This window comes from Podarcis filfolensis (assembly GCF_964270895.1).
Source record: "Podarcis filfolensis genome assembly, chromosome: 2".
In the NCBI taxonomy this organism is placed as follows: Eukaryota; Metazoa; Chordata; class Lepidosauria; order Squamata; family Lacertidae; genus Podarcis; species Podarcis filfolensis.
The window spans coordinates 1,536,383-1,551,863 of NC_139605.1; the positions used below are offsets into that span (position 1 = coordinate 1,536,383).

Below are 15,481 nucleotides of genomic sequence, written 5' to 3' on the forward strand. Positions count from 1 at the left end.
TTCCTCAACGTTTTTCATTTTGAAATAATAAAGATATCCAGAACTTATAGGCAGAGAAAACAGCACTAGACAAAAATCAACAAGCTGTAAGATTTATTCATTGCTTTTGGAAATATGGGCTGCACAGAAGCCACTGGGAAAGTTTTGCAGAAGAAAAGATATTTTCCTCCACACAGACAGATACAACCCTGCTTTATGTGGATGAGAAAGGTGTTTGGGGTCTCTTTGCAGCTAAACTTCCCCAACAAGCTGGATGAATGCTTTTTGGGATTAAGGAAACACCTGAGGGGTGTATTTCTGCAGTGCAATGCATGGAACTGAGTAAGGCTCTCTCCAAAAACTGGAGAGGGAGGTGAATAGATTTTGGTAAATGGGGTGCAGATACGAATTAGTATGCCTGACACTCTGTTGGCAGGGGGTCTCCTTGAGCCATGCAGATACAAGGCGAGGCAAAGCAGGAGGCCCCCACAAAAGCTATCCTGACTCAACAATGGAGTTTGGGGGAGGATCGGCACCCAAACCACAAGCCCCTCTGTCAGAGATGATTTAGGTGAGATTCCTGCAATGCAGGGGGTTGGACTAGATGGCCCTTAGGGTCCCTTGCAACTCTACAATTCTATGATTCTATGAAATGCACAATTACTAGACAGCCAGAAGCAAAGGCACCAGGGAGTTTCAGAACCTGCATAGAGGGAGCTGTAAATGTTGCACCATGGCAAGACTTATAATGTGGGTAAAAGGTACACTTTTCTTATTTATTTAAACACTCATAGAGGGAAACATAAAAGGGAGAAAAGTAATGTGAGTCTGGCTAAGCATCTTTGTTCTCGAAAGTTAAACATATTATCCGAAAAGCTTCTAAGGATAATCTGCACACGGAGGAAGCAACTCCTTCCAGCTGATTTGTAGCAGAAGAGACTCTTGGCAAAGGAGATGAGCTGAGAGGGTTGAAGGAAGAGGCTGTCAGGAAAGGAATCCCCCATTATCTGAAAAGGAAGGAGAAGGGAGCTGGTGAGCTGGGAGTATGGAGGCTGAGCACCTTCTGGGCAGGATGAGGCCCAGCCCACCCCTTTGCTGTGTATTTTGGCTTCCCTTGCATTTGTCTCTGAGCCCCTGAAGGGAAACGGGTTCGACTCACATGAAGCCCCTGCGATCGTTCATCCTCATGGCCTTGAAGAAAAGGATGGTGCCAGCGATGATGCCCAGGATGCCAAAGGCCAAGCCCAGGGCACACAGCATGTTCTCCATCGTCTCCGGGATGGGAGAGGGCGCCTTGGAAACTGGGATGGAGAGAGAGAGAGGACAGGGCTAAGGAGGGACTCTGTTTCTCTGTGTGTGTTCAGTGGAAGAAAGAACCCAGGAGTCCTGACACACACGCCCCACAGCCCTTAATGCACACTTTTAAGTTAAACAGAGAGAAACTACCTCAAGGAACCCCCCAAAGGCAGCTGAGCACCTTTTTGTCTCCTATGGCTGGAACGAGCAGAATAAATTGTGCAAGAGTGCAAATGTACTTCACTTGCATAAATTACTCTGATCATCAGAACATGTTTCTTATAAGCCATGAATCTGGGTTTCTGAGTTCAAGTCCCAGAGAAAAGCCCCAATCCTGCCTGGTGCTTACCCCAGATCTTCTCCATCTTTCCCTCTGGGATGCCCCAGTGCTCCACTTGGCAGACGTAGATGTCTCCCTGCTCAGGGACGAAGGGGAGGTAGGAGAACTTGCGGAAAGTGTTGTCCACGCTGGGGTAGAAGTCTGTCTCCTCCACGCCCTTGGAGACCACCTCGTTGTTCTTCAGCCAGGTGACGTTCAGCACTGGGGGGGAGAACCTGTCCACAAAGCAGATGAGGACGTTGGGGTCCCCCAGTTCCACGGCGTTTTCCGGGTACACAGTGGCCGAGGGAGCAACTGAGGAAGGAGATGGAGAAAGAAATGGGATTAAAACCCATTTTAAGCAGTCTAGAAATGGAAAGCATAGCAATTAGGTGCTGTGGGTATTTTTGCACTGCGTGTTCAGGTTTGGGAATGCCTCTGAGCTTGTACAGAGTGCAATGCTGCCCCTCCCACCAGGCTTCCCTTCCCTTTTAGCCTGTCTCAGTCAGCCAAGGACTGGCTCCCTGGAGCAGAGTTCCCTCTGGGGAGGCAGAAAGGGGTCCTGAAGGGTCTTCCGGGTCAGAAGCCAAGAGACCACCCCCTGCCTGCCTGCCCCCCAGCTCTCTCCCCTGCCCCCCTCGCCTGTCCTACCGTTCAGGGCACGGGTGCGATTGCTTCGCTTCATGAGCACCTCCATGTTGTTCTTCATGACAGCGATGTTGGCCAGGGCGCCCTGCACCTCGAAGCTGGTGAAGCGCTGGAAGTCCGGCAGCCTCCAGACGTTCTGCTTCTTCTCCCAGTCCACGTGCAGGATCTCCTCGTTGTCAAACTCCAGCAGGAACTCCCCGGACTTCTTCTCCGAAGGGAAGCTCTCCTGGAAGAAGTCCAGCTCCACCAGGGTGTCCTCCACTGCAGGGGTTGGAGAGAGAGGGAGGCTTTAGGACCCCACAGCAAGATGAGGGAGAACATGCTCCATTGCTATGAATGGGGCCACCACCAGAAAGCCTCTCTCAGAAGACAGAGGGGGGGCTTCATCTGCTCCCAAACACACACATATGTCAATTTTTAAATTCCCTCATTTCTTTTTCTTTTTTTATAAAATATTTATTAAGGTTTTACAAAAAACAGAAGTTTACAGAATAAAAAGAAAGCATAAAAAAAGGAAGAGATAAGAAAAAATACAAAAAATACAAAAATACATAGAGAAGAAAAAAGAAAAAAATACAAGATACAAAAAGCAAATAGGTAAAAAAATCAAAAAAAAATCCATTTTTTGATATTTTTAAGCTCATTTGCTTGTTTCCTTGACCTCCTCACACCTCCCCTTTTTGTATTCCCATTTACATAATCAATTAAGCAAATCCTTACCCTCTTTCATTTATCTTAACTCTATATCTTAACATATTATAGCTATATATTTTCATCCATTATCAATCCATTTTTGCATATTCTTATTAACTTTGTTGCTAATGCCACTTAATTTCAATCCAGCATCATTTTAACATTCATTAATTTTACAATATTTCTGCAAATAGTCTTTAAATTTCTTCCAATCTTCTTCCACCAACTCTTCTCCCTGGTCTCGGATTCTGCCAGTCATTTCCGCCAATTCCATATAGTTCATCACCGTCATCTGCCACTCTTCCAGGGTGGGTAAATCTTGTGTCTTCCAATACTTTGCAATAAGTATTCTTGCTGCTGTTGTTGCATACATAAAGAAAGTTCTATCCTTCTTTGGCACCAATTGGCTGACTATGCCCAGGAGAAAGGCCTCTGGTTTCTTCAGGAAGGTATATTTAAATACCTTTTTCATTTCATTATAGATCATTCCCTCATTTCCAAGCCCCAAAAGGTGGTCCTGGGTGCACTTGAATGTGGGCGACTGTGGTAGAAATTTTGAATAATCATTCAAGAGAAGAATCCATGTCTCCATGTGCCTAGATCTCCACTTTGCTCCTTGCCCCAAAGTGAAACCAGTAATAAATGCATTTCCTCTCTCAACCGTGGATCATCCACAGTCACCCCTTGAGTTGCCTCATGCCACGAATTAAAGCTTTGGGCTTATTTCTAAAAGAGATGGAACTGTTGGACAAACAGACGGAGCCATTGGCCATGCGCCTCTTTCCTTTCTTAAAGCAACTTCCTTGTGGAGTTCACTCACTCACTCAAACTAAACCGCGTCTTCTCGGGAGTGAAGTCCCTTTGCGTCCGGCTGGGTTCCCTGCCAGGCAAGTGGCGATATGGGGGGCAGTCGAAGAGAGCAGGTTCTGGCCCCTTTTGTGCCAGGAGAGAGACCACTCTGTCTTCGGGGGCAATGGGGTGGGGGGCTGATGCCTTTTGGGGGCGACCACTGGGGTCTTCCGGACCTGGCAGGTCTCTGTGGCAGCCGAGCCCACAGAGAGGAATAATAATTCTTGTTTTATTTCCCTTTCCCTTCTTGTAACAGGAAAGGCTAGGGGTACAGATTCCGATCTTTTAAGCTAGGTGTGTGTAGGGGGGGGAGTGTGCTGTTTTCACCCCGTTTTCCGCTCTCTCTCTTTTTAGACCACCTTATTTGAGGGACCAAATCCTTCTTGCCCGTCACCCTCCCATTCCACGCACCTCCCAGCACTCTTTCGTGGGGGGGGAACGTCCAATTCCCTTCCTCCCCCATCCCTCCGTCTTCCCGGGCGCAGCTTCTGCACCTGTCGGGGGGAGGGGGCTTCTCCTCCCTTAGCCCAAGAGACCCCTCCTCCTTTGCCCACAAGCATCGCCAAGGGGCGCAATCTTTCTCCCCCACCCCCCAGCCCCCCTCCCGGGACCCCTCCCCAGACATCTCCCCCTCCCTCCTGCGCCCCCTGACCTTTCAGGGCTCCGGCCCCCCTTGGCGGGGCGAGGAGGAGGGTCGCCCAGAGGCAGCAAAGGGCTCTTCCTCCTCCTCCTCCTCTTCCTCCTCTGGGCTCCATCTCTGCAGCTCTTCCTGGGCCGAGGCGGGCGAGGGGCGACTCAAGCTCAAGTGTCCCTTGCCCCTTCCTCCTGGATGCTCGTCCTCCAAGTGGCTGTGGGGCGGGGGCGGCCAGGAGGTGACTTTAGCAAAGCAGGAAAGTCCCTGCCAGCTCCGCCAATGAGAAAGCGCCCTGGCGATGACCAGCCTGTCTCCAGGTAAACCATCCCCAGGCAGGAGCCTCAGCCGGAGACGGAGCGAAAACAGCAGGAAAGGGGGAGCTAATGGGAGGGGGCGCTTGATCTGCCCAAGAGGGGAGGGGTCTCCACCAGGGAAGGGGCTGCGGGGGCTCCTCTCTGTCTCCCCCCTGGGTGTTTCTTCATGGGGCTCCTCAGACACCAGCGCCAGGGATGTTTCTTGCACAGGGGAGCTGGGGGCTGGAGGGGGCTTTTATTGGGGGAGGGGTCTTCTTATTGGGGGGCTGCCAGGTCTCCTCGGGATGCAGGCTGGGGGGCGAAGGGGGGAGCAGCCCCCCTCCCTCAGCAGACAGTTATTCCCCCTTGAAACTGAAATTTCCTTTTTTGCTGCCAGAGTAAACTTTTGGATGGAACTGACAGATTCCTGTTAAGCTTTATATCCCCCCAAAGGTTTTCTGGGGAAGATCTTGATTCACACGCGACGCAACAACAACGGAGACATCAGAAGCAGCTGAGAAGGCAAAGAGGAACTTGCAGGTCTAGCGAGAGCAGAGAGAGCCCTTGCTAATGCTCTTTTCAGGGGTTTCCTGCCTGGCGACCGATGACGCTGCCTCGGCTCGGAGGCGGATTGGACGCTCGCGGGGCGGGGAGGCGGAGTGGGCGGGGCTTGGGCAGGAGTTTCCCCCGGGGCTGAGCGGAGAAAGTCCCATTTGGGAGTCTTCGGGGGGCGAAGAAGAGAGGATGGGGGGCTCCGGCGCTGCGCCTTTGGCCTTTGGGGGGCTCCTGCTGGGGATGCTGGTGGTCTCCGCTTCGGAGGGGCTGGGCGTGGACGCGCCTCCAGGTGAGCAAAGAGTCTGCAATGGGGGGAGAAGGAAGAGGAAACTCCGCTTAGCGGGACCCCCATCGGTGGGGCTCCTTTGGCGATCCCTCCTAGATGGTCTTCCATGATCTTAGTATGTCAGTCCGTAAGTGACTGTGGAGGCCAATTCTGGATCCCCACGTCCTTCCACAGTCGGGACATTGGTTTCCGGGCGGGAGTTGATCACAGTGTGGATTTGCCAGGCGTGCCTTCCTCTTAGCACGTTTCCCCCTTGCGTCCTGAGTTCGAGTGTCTTCAAAGCCCAGGACGCCTTTATAAAGCTGTTCTCCAATTGGAGCGCTCCAGACCAGTGTTTCCCAATTGTTTATACTACATTTTATTAGATTTGCCTTGAGAGAGACTCTTTAAACCTCTTTTGTTGACTTCCAGCATTACACTTTCCGTTTTTAAGTTAGGACTAGATTAGTTAATCAGTAGTTAATCTGGCATCCGAAGAACATGGTTTAGATCAGCGAAGTTGATGTTGAAGAATCCTTGCTTCCCCACGGGGGATCTTTGCTTCTTCCAGGACACTGGGGGCAAAGGGGCAGGAGCGAAGGGGAAACACTCCCCCCTCTTAAAAAGAGCAGCTCAAGCTTCTGGGTTTGGGAAGGAGAGAGCATTTAATTATTGAAATTAATTATCTCCCACCTTTCAGGATTAAAATCCTACCCCAGCAGCTTACAAGTAACATTCAATTGAATTGTAATAAAACCACAGTATTCACACATTAAATAGTCTTCCTGCAGGACACCTGGTGGCAGGCAGTCCTAGGGGACTTTTTTGCGGGGGGGGGGGCGGGGCGGGGGAGCTGACTCTGGCCCTGAGCGCTTCTTCACCTGCTTCTCAAAATCATCCTCATCATTATTAGTCCATTTATCTTCCATCATTTCTAAGAGATCTCATAACCAATTCTTAACTCTAGAAATGACTCCACATAACGCATAAATATACCTTTCTTCTGCTCCTAACACAGGCATGAGCGTAGCCAGGATTTTTGTTGGGGGGGGGCAGGACTTTTGTTAGGAAGGGGAACCTCAGTTTGCTATGTATTTTATTGATGTTTATTGATTTCGTGGGGGGGGGACTGCCCCTCCCTGCCTTCGCCCATGACGCCGGCAGCAAAACTGGGGAAAAGGGAAACCTGAACTCCACCCCCCCCACGCTCGCGGCAGGCCCCCTCTGCCAGTCCCCCCCCCCTTGGTGTCTTCTGGGTGTTGAAATGGGCTCCTGCGTAGACAGACGTCACTTCCTGCGCTCTGGCAGGGAAAGCGAAAGTGAAACCGGATCTACCCGGTAGAGGGGTCTCGGTGGGGGGGGGGTTGCAGTGAAGCCGCCTTCAGAGCAGAGAAGCGTCTCCCCCCCCCTCGGCATCTCGCCTTTCCCCTGGTCTCTATCCCACCCCCAATATTTCCTCTTCCAGCCGGAGGGCAATAAAAGGGGGAGGGAGGTTTACGTTTTTGTTTTAAAGAAACTGGAGATAAGCATGGGCATAGCGATCGGGGGCAGGGAGCAGCTGCCCCCCCTTAAATAAATTAACTAAATAAAGCAGATAGCTTGCTTCTGTCCCCCTCCCCAATAAATCCTGGCTACGCCCATGGGGTCCCGGGCCTTGGAGGTTGTGGCTCCCTCTCCACAACGGCCTTTCGCTATCGCTCTCTCCCTTTCCTTTGGGAGGAGGTCAAAGGGGGGGGGTCTCCCTGCTCAGCCTCCCCCCCCCCCGGCCATGGGATCACGTGACACGAGAGAGAGAAAGGGAGAGAGACAGACCATCTCTCTCCTGCCCAGCAGCTGCAACTATCCGATTTCGTGGGAGCTGCGCCCTTAAGGCAACCGGAAACCTGAAGTCTCCTTCCCCCCAATTTCATTCTCCCCCCTCCCCCCCCGCAGAGCATTTCCTGGGCCAGAGGAAGGCCGAGTGCCACTTCTTCAACGGGACGCAGCGGATCCGCTTCCTAAATAGGCACTTCTACGACCGGCAGGAGGTTGACTACTTTGACAGCGACCGAGGGAAGTACGTGGCGGTGGCTGAAATAATGGAGTCCCAAGTCAAGAGATGGAACCAGGACAAGGACGTCCTGCGGGGCCAGATGGCCAACGTGGATGTCTGCCGGAACAACTACGGGGTCCTCGATCCCTTCTCCCAGGCCCGGCGCGGTGAGTCCAGAATGGGGGAGGGGCATCATGGGAAACGGGCCCCCCGGAAGAACCCAAAATGGGGGGGGAGTGGGGTTGACACGGGACTTTCCCCTCGAAGCCCCTGTCACTGCTGCCCCCCGCCCCCCCCTTTCCAGAGAGGAAGAGGGGCCTTTCCTGATGCCCCACTCCATAAACCATTTCGTGTATTGCATTCTGGAGGGTGTCTCTCTTAGTTTATTTATTTATTATTAATTAAATTCGCATCCCGCTCTATACCTGTAGGTCTCAGGGCGGCCTGCAACACAGAATTGCAGTATTTAATAATAATAATAATAATAATAATAATAATAATAATAATAATAATAATTTATACCCCAGCCACTCTGGGCGGCTCCCAACAGAATTAAAAGCACAATAGAATATCAGACATTAAAAACTTCCCTAAACTTCATTTACTGCCTGTGCTGCCTATGGTTCTCCCTCTCCTCTCTCCATCCCCACAACAGCCCTGTAAGGGAGGCCAGGCTGAGGGGAGGGGCTGGCCAGGGACACCCAGGAGACTCAGGGCCCAGGGGGGATTTGAACCCAGGATACAGTCCAACGCTGCACTACATTAGAATGGGGGGCTGCAGGGGGGGAATAGGCAGCCTTTCAGGGGGAGGAGAGAGAGCGCATTTCAACAGAAACCCAGAACATTATTAAAGTACAAAATGATGTTATTTGGACATCACTCAATTAATAATTGTGACACCTTAGCATGTCATTTCTTGCACTCCTGACATGGATTCAGGTAGGGCTGCCATATGTCCAGGTTTTCCAGGGAATTGAGGTGTTTAAATCGGGGGGGGGGGTGTTTAGAAATTAACCCCACAATCTCAAAATCACACACATTCAGGATTAAATAATTATTATTATAAACGTGGTCCATTTCCTTCCCACCTACTCATTACTATTTTCAGCCACCAGGCTCCCCCCCGCCCCCCCTGTTCTCCAGGGATCATCCGTAAATCAAAAGTATATTGAAAGGAAAATTACTATAATCACTTGGGGTGGGGTGGTGTTTGTGAATTAGCATAACATCAGCTCTCTATCACATACAAATTGATGTGCTGTTTTTCAGTTGGAGTGAAGGGCCCATAAATAAATTGGTGATTCTCTCTCTTTTAGAAGATTTTAGAATTTTGTACTATTTTATTGTTGTTAGCCGCCCTGAGCCCGGCTTCGGCTGGAGAGGGCGGGATATAAATAAAATTTATTATTATTATTATTATTATTCCTCTCACAAACACACACAGATGTCTGACAGGTGAAGCTTTCCCAATAATTGCATTTACACAGGAGAAAAGGGCTTAACCTGTTGAATTTCTGCCTTCCACTCAGCTCTAAAAAGCACAAGAACCTCAGCTGTCTTTGTGCAATTCCCATCATCCCTAGCGAGCAGGACCAGTGGTCAGGGAAGATGGGAATTGTAGTCCAGAGAGAGTTGGCAACCCAAGTTTAGGAAACACTGAGTAGACCATTGTACTGTTAGTTGAGGATACTGTGCAGTGAAATCTGAAGAGCATCCTGTGTGCTAGGAAAAAAGGAAGGACAAACTCCTGAGATTCCCAGGACTGGGAAATGAGACAGAAGGATGGAAAGTGTCCTAGGAAGGGGAGGGGCCTCCCAAGGACCCCCAGGGAGGAGCAGTTCCCAGTTTGTGGAATGCCCAGCCTGACCCCTGGGGAAACTGGGCTGGCTTTGGGTAGATGGGGGGGGGGTCAGAGATCCACTGGTGAGAGTGGGAAGTTGGGGGCTGGGAGTGTAGGATCGACTGACTGTCCCAGGGCCAAATCTAGGCTTTCTGTCACCTGAGGCAAAGACCCAGTTTTGTCACACACGCCCCACATGCATTTGTGTATACACACCCACCCACCTGGACACATTTGTTCATAAAGGGCTTAAAAAGAGGTTTGAAAGAGGCTGGAAAAGAGAAATACCCTATTTTTTGCTCACCTTTTTCCCTCCTAAAAAGTAAGGGGAAATGTGTGTGCGTCTTATGGAGCGAATGCAGGCTGCACAGCTATCCCAGAAGCCAGAACAGGAAGAGGAATCACTGCCTTCACTGTGCAGCGATCCCTCTTGCTGTTCTGGCTTCTGGGATTCAGAATTTTTTTCCCCCCTCCAAAAACTAGGTGTGTCTTGTGGTCTGGTGCGTCTTATAGAGCGAATAATATGGTAGTCTCCCCAAATAGTAACATTGTCTGTATTCTTATCTGGTTTTCAATCTCCTCAGAGAGCAGTAGATCATTTGAGGAATTCTAAGAAATATTATAACTGTATGTAAATGATAATGATAAGAAGAAGAATAATAAATAATGGAAACTGTGATAATGATCCGGCACATTCCAGAGTAAGTCCTATTGAACTCAGTGGGGCTTACTTTTGAGTCAGAATGCTGAAGATTGCAGTATAAGACCGCAGAATCTTTACACAATTACCTGGGAGTAAGCTCCATTGAATTCAATGGGACTTCTGAGTAGTAAAGGCAGTTTAAGGCTCTAAAGAATAAAAGAAAAGAATAAATACTCCACAAGTTTCCTTCAAAAATTGCTGGCTGCTGAACCATTGCAATTAAAGAATTTAAAGTGGATTGGCTACATTTTCCTCCCAAATTACAGGAAGGGATAAATACAAAGAACTTCGTATGTCAGCCTCACATATCATTCATTGCAGGTATTTTATTTTCAGTATAAAGAGGACTCAGTTTTTGCAGCTGATTGTAGGCAGCCGTGCCCTCTCTATGTGTTCACGTGGTGTAAACATGTATGTTGTCTTCCAGAGATCCAAATACACACACAAATGCACAAAATGAACACACAAGCAAGCAATATTCCAAAGGGCTTCTGTTCCCAAAGGGCAGGAGGGGATGTTCTGATCTCTTCACCAGTTATAATTCATCTCTGAGGCTTTAAGGGAAGCAAAAGAAGAAGAAAGAAAAATAAGACTTTCCCTTTTCAACTTTGCTTGGAGAGAAACCTTCTCCAGGATTTCTCTTTTGCACATAGTTCCAAAAACAGTCAGGGGGAAAGGGGAAGGAGGGTCGTTTTCCAGGTTTTCCTGCTTCCCCTTGCAGATTAGTATCACTCTGGTGTTCAGCAGATGCTTTTAGACTCTGGAGCCACCAGGGTGGCTGCGGTCAGAGAAAGGGCCCCCCCTGCAAGCTGGGAGCCTCAGTTGCGCCCCTCTAGAGGCTTCACCCTGGCTAGCCCCCTCCCCTGTTAACTATGGCCTCTCCTCCCTCCCTTGAAGCCTCCAGGTCCCTCCCTCCCTAAATCTCTGACCTTCCTTCCACATCTCCCTTGCCTCCCTCCCACAGTCCAGCCCAAGGTGAAGATCACCCCCACAGACAACGTTGAATCTTCACCACACAACACTCTGCTGATTTGCACCGTGAACCGCTTCTTCCCTGCGGGGATCGAGATCAAGTGGTTCAGGAACGGGAAGGAGGAGCCCAAAGTGTGGACCACGGACCTCATCCGGAACGGGGACTGGACCTTCCATATTGAGGTGATGCTGGAGACAAAGCCAGAACGTGGAGACGTCTACACCTGCCAGGTGGAGCACGCCAGCTTCGAAGGCCCCGTCACGGTGCAGTGGGGTAGGACGCCTTCCCAGCCCTGACCCATCTCCTGCCCAAGGAAGTGGGGGGGCATTCCTGGGGGGCTAGATGGGTTGCTCCCCCCTCAGGGGGCTGATCCCAGGCCTGCCTTTCCTCACTCAGGGCTTTTTCTTTCTTCAGAGCCACAGTCGGACTCTGCCAGGAGCAAGATGTGGACGGGGATTGTGGGGATTGTGCTGGGGCTGGTCTTTGGGGCCACTGGACTCGCCCTTTACCTGAAGAACAAGAAAGGTGAGGGTGGGGTGCCAGGGGGAGAGAGAGGGTTGGGTGTGGGGCTGGGGGTGGGCTCCAGGCTCTCCTCCTCTTCTTAGGCAGAGGATCTGGAGAGGGTTCTGTTCCTTCTCCACTCCTCGGAGGTCCCTCTTAGTGTCTCCAATGGAGTCTCAGCTATTATGGAGATGGTCTGAGGTTTAAATCTGTAGATTAAGACCTAAACCTCCTGTTCAAGATATGAGGGAGAAATTCAAAAGCATCTCTGGCTCTGAAGCCTTTGAGCAGAGTAAGGACACAGATGTTTTGCAGCTTCCTGGTCCCAGCAGTACGTCAAAGGCACTCTCTCCCTGCTGAGCGAAGGGCCTTTGAGACACTGACAGTCAGGAGGCAGCCGAAGGAATATGGGAGGGTTTGTGGGGTGGGGGCATTGGGTAACGGGAAAGAGGTTAGTTGGCAAGATGTTCCCCAGGGTCCTTTCTGTATCGGGAAGGAAATATTTATTTCCTACAAAGACTCTTCTTTCACCCCTCATACTCCATAGAACAAAATGAGAAGGGGAAAGTTCCTAGCTGTGCCTGGAGTGTGTTATCTTGATCTTGGGGGGGAGGGGGGTTGCCGTATTCCCAGAGAAGCTATTTCAGGGGATATCTGGTGCTGACTGAATCTTTCTATTCTTTTCTCTCTCCCAGGGCAAGCTGTTCCTCAGCCTGCAGGTAACTTTCCTCTCTGCTCTTCCATCCTCCTCCTCCTCCCCCAACCCCCTTCTCCTGGCTGCTTGCTGAGCCCCCGCCATGGCTTCCTTTTAGAACAGAGGGGAGGGGCTTTCTATGGATCAATCCATCCCCTGAGGCACACACTCCAATATCATGTCCTGGAAGTGGGTCTCCAGGGGAATTTCCCACCTGGGAGACAGTCAAGCAAAGTTCAAGGCCAAGTGAGGAGACTAGGGCTGGTGTTTGGCCCTTGGGGGACAAAGCTCTTCTGCCCATTGCAGGGCGTCTATTCTGGGGGTGGGGGTCCTCTTTCACCCCAAAGGCTGCATCCCCTCCTTCCAGGGACCACAATTTCCATATTGATGAGTGGACTAGTTTCTGCCCCTCTCTGTTCTTAGTCCAGGCAAGCAAGGGGCATCCTCAGAGTTCAAGGGAGGTGGAATCACTCTTGGAGGGTTCAAAGCGGGGACAGGAGGAGTGTCTGGAAAGAGCCATGAGGGCCAGAAAGAGAGGCCTGGGGGCCAAGTTTGGTCCAGGGTCCGTGGTTCCCCATTTCTGATCTGGAGAGATCTCCTTGGTCTCTTCTGAACCTCCTCTTCTCCATTGCCAAAGCCAGCCAAGCCTCCCTCCCTCTGTCTCCTTCCCTCCTCAGAGCCCTCCTCAGAGCGATGGGAATTGTAGTTCACAATATCTGATGGCCGCTCTATGAAGTGTCCCTCCAATCATGCCAGGGATTCTTCTACCCCTTTCTCCCCGTTCCTCACCCCACAGTGATGGGCTTGTCTCTCTCTTCTCTGCCTGCAGGACTCATCAGTTAGATCCTGGGATGTGGAGAAGCTCTGTTCTTCCTGCCAGTTGCCCTCTGTCCATGCTCAGAGGGTGGAAACCTCCTTGGAAGGTGGATGGAAGGAGTCACGGATCAAGAACGACAGTGTCCACCCCTCCCCCACCTCTGTTGCTTGCTTGTCATTTGGGGAAAGTTTCTTCTTGTGTTTCCCTTTCCGCTTGTTGATTGCAAGTTAGCGCAACCTGATTTTACTTCTTTGCACCTCTCTGCTAGAGAATTTGTGCCTTGAATCTCCCTGGAGGAGCCTGAGCTGTCCCTGAAAACAACCATGAATCTCGTCAGACTGCCAGGACTGGTCCTTCAAGCCCTGATGGGGAGCCTCACAACTGAATTGGGGAGGGGTCCCATGTGGCCTCCCAAACCTCTCCATGTGGCCCCTGGGACTCTCCCCAGCCTTGTGTTGCCCCTTCCTTCAGAGTCTTTGCCTGGCTGAGATTTGTCCTTCAATCATGTTTCTTGCTTGCCTTGACGGAGGATGGAGAGGGGAGGGTAAGCTTGTGCAGAGACTGGTCTCCTGTGAAAACTTCACACTGGCCTTTGATGCTCTGCTCCTGCCCACCATTGGTGTGTGGCCCCCAGAAGGTTCCCCAGAAGAGAATGTGGCCCTTGTGTTGTAGAAGGTTCCCCACACCCAATTCCTTTGCTGCTCTTCTTGCTGTAGACTAAGATGGCTACCCACTCCCAGCTGCCCCTTGGGTGACCGGGGAACACAGGCTGACTGGAAACTGCCTTAGGCTGAGTCCATCTGGCTCAACAGCATTTCCACCAGGGCTGGTCCCATATGCCCACACTGACTGGCAGTGGCTTAACTGATGTTTCAGAGGGTAAGTCTTTCTAGCCCTTCTTGAACGTGCCGGGGACTGAACCTTCTACACTCCAAGCAGCTGCCCTTCCATGTACGATACTTAAAGTGCAGTCTAACCAGCAATGCATGCTTTCCTGGAAAGGCACGTGATAGGATCTGGAGCTCACAGAATTTCCCCGTAAGTTTTCCTCCTCGTAAACTTTGACTCACTTTCAGCAAGCCCCTTCTCGGAAGGACCTGCCTTCTGGAGAAAATAGGAGTCAAAGACCCGTTTCCCCTTGTTGCAAATTAGTCCCAACAACTTCCTCGTGGTCAAAGTGGGCATTACCCACTTTGATACACTCCACCCCAATCTTTGAGTGGTGTGAGGCTCCAGGGGTCCAGGAAATGAGGTGCAGCGAAAACTCTGGTGTCTTTAGGTTATATGGTTTATTGACACATATATATACATCCTGAGCCTATGATGGGCTCACAGCATCAAAACCCCAAGAGGTTCCTGGCCAAAGCAGCTTTGGATTCAAACAGACACTAGCCATGTTCCGAGACTCTCCTTCCAGCTGGCTGCTGACAGACTGAAACCTCCCCCCCATCAGGCCACAGCAACTGAAATCCCCAAAACTCTTGTCCCTGCTCACTAATTTGGACCTCAGGGTGGGGCGCCTCCCACTTTCTCCATGGCTTATTCTTAGCAGCCATTCTCAATATTCCAGCTTTTGGATCCCTGCTAGATCTGGAGAGACCTTGATTCAACCCATTACTGGGTCCAGGAATTCAGGGGTGCCTCCCCCCCCCAATATAACAATAAATTAAATGTGCACACCCCTATTATTCCTCCTCAATCTCTCTTTTCCCCCTCCCTCGCAACATGAGTCCATTTCCAGGGACAGCCCATCTCCTCCTTTTGCCCTGATGCTTTTATCTCCACTGAACTGGTGATTCCTTAATTGCTCTGTAAAGATTCAGCTATTTTCTGGTGATAACGATGTTAAGCCTTGGGGTGATGTGCTCTGAGCTGCACCAATAAAGATTGTCTTCAACCTCCCTCTGTTGTCTTTGAACTGTTTCCTTCAATTAAAGGTCAATATTCACAGAATGCGTCACTTGTCCATCCCGGAGGGGGGAAATCTGCCCATTTCCACACAACTTCACCTGTGAAAAGGTGGTTTTTCTTGGTTTCTGTGTGTTGCCACTGTGCAGTGCTCTTGGAGTCACAGGACTCTGTTTACATTCCAGAGATTCCAGGCTGTTGGAAGTCTCACGGAAGACAGGAGACAGATGTGATGTTACTTGTTTCCTGTTCCTTTGTTTTTCAGTTGCTCTTTGTCTCTCGCAGAGAGAGGATGTATTTCTTTTCTGTCTGCGTAGCCTAGAAAACAAAACCTAGCAATGTAGCTCAAACTTCTCATCACTTCTGCTGCTTTGAAACTCTGCGTAATGGGAATGTGCCTGGAGCCTTATCAGGCTCAGGTCGTTAATCACGTCAGAGGCGATTTCGGAGGAGCTCGGTCGAACGCAGGTTCTGACAGTTTT

At 50.5% G+C, this 15,481-nt stretch overlaps 2 protein-coding genes and 1 long non-coding RNA gene across 3 annotated transcripts; 1 reads left to right on the forward strand and 2 right to left on the reverse strand.

Moving 5' to 3' along the window:
- Window positions 1-774: 774 nt before the first annotated feature.
- Window positions 775-4,616, reverse strand: LOC310757178 (HLA class II histocompatibility antigen, DR alpha chain-like). Its single transcript, XM_083602411.1, has 5 exons — window positions 4,437-4,616; window positions 2,246-2,503; window positions 1,625-1,909; window positions 1,139-1,280; window positions 775-986 (listed from the first exon to the last, which is right to left on the reverse strand). The coding sequence occupies exons 1-5, from the start codon at window positions 4,537-4,539 to the stop codon at window positions 983-985; spliced, it is 792 nt and encodes a 263-aa protein (XP_083458537.1). The 5' UTR covers window positions 4,540-4,616; the 3' UTR covers window positions 775-982.
- A 684-nt stretch (window positions 4,617-5,300) lies between these two features.
- On the forward strand, window positions 5,301-14,993 carry LOC310757134 (H-2 class II histocompatibility antigen, E-S beta chain-like). The gene is given in 7 exon segments (XM_083602331.1): window positions 5,301-5,384; window positions 5,387-5,555; window positions 7,464-7,730; window positions 11,071-11,352; window positions 11,494-11,604; window positions 12,276-12,299; window positions 13,104-14,993. Coding segments are annotated over 7 exon segments (936 nt in total). The 5' UTR covers window positions 5,301-5,315; the 3' UTR covers window positions 13,118-14,993.
- Window positions 10,458-11,064, reverse strand: LOC310757456. Its single transcript, XR_014545225.1, has 2 exons — window positions 10,756-11,064; window positions 10,458-10,712 (listed from the first exon to the last, which is right to left on the reverse strand). It is a non-coding gene; the product is annotated as an uncharacterized lncRNA (long non-coding RNA).
- Window positions 14,994-15,481: the final 488 nt, after the last annotated feature.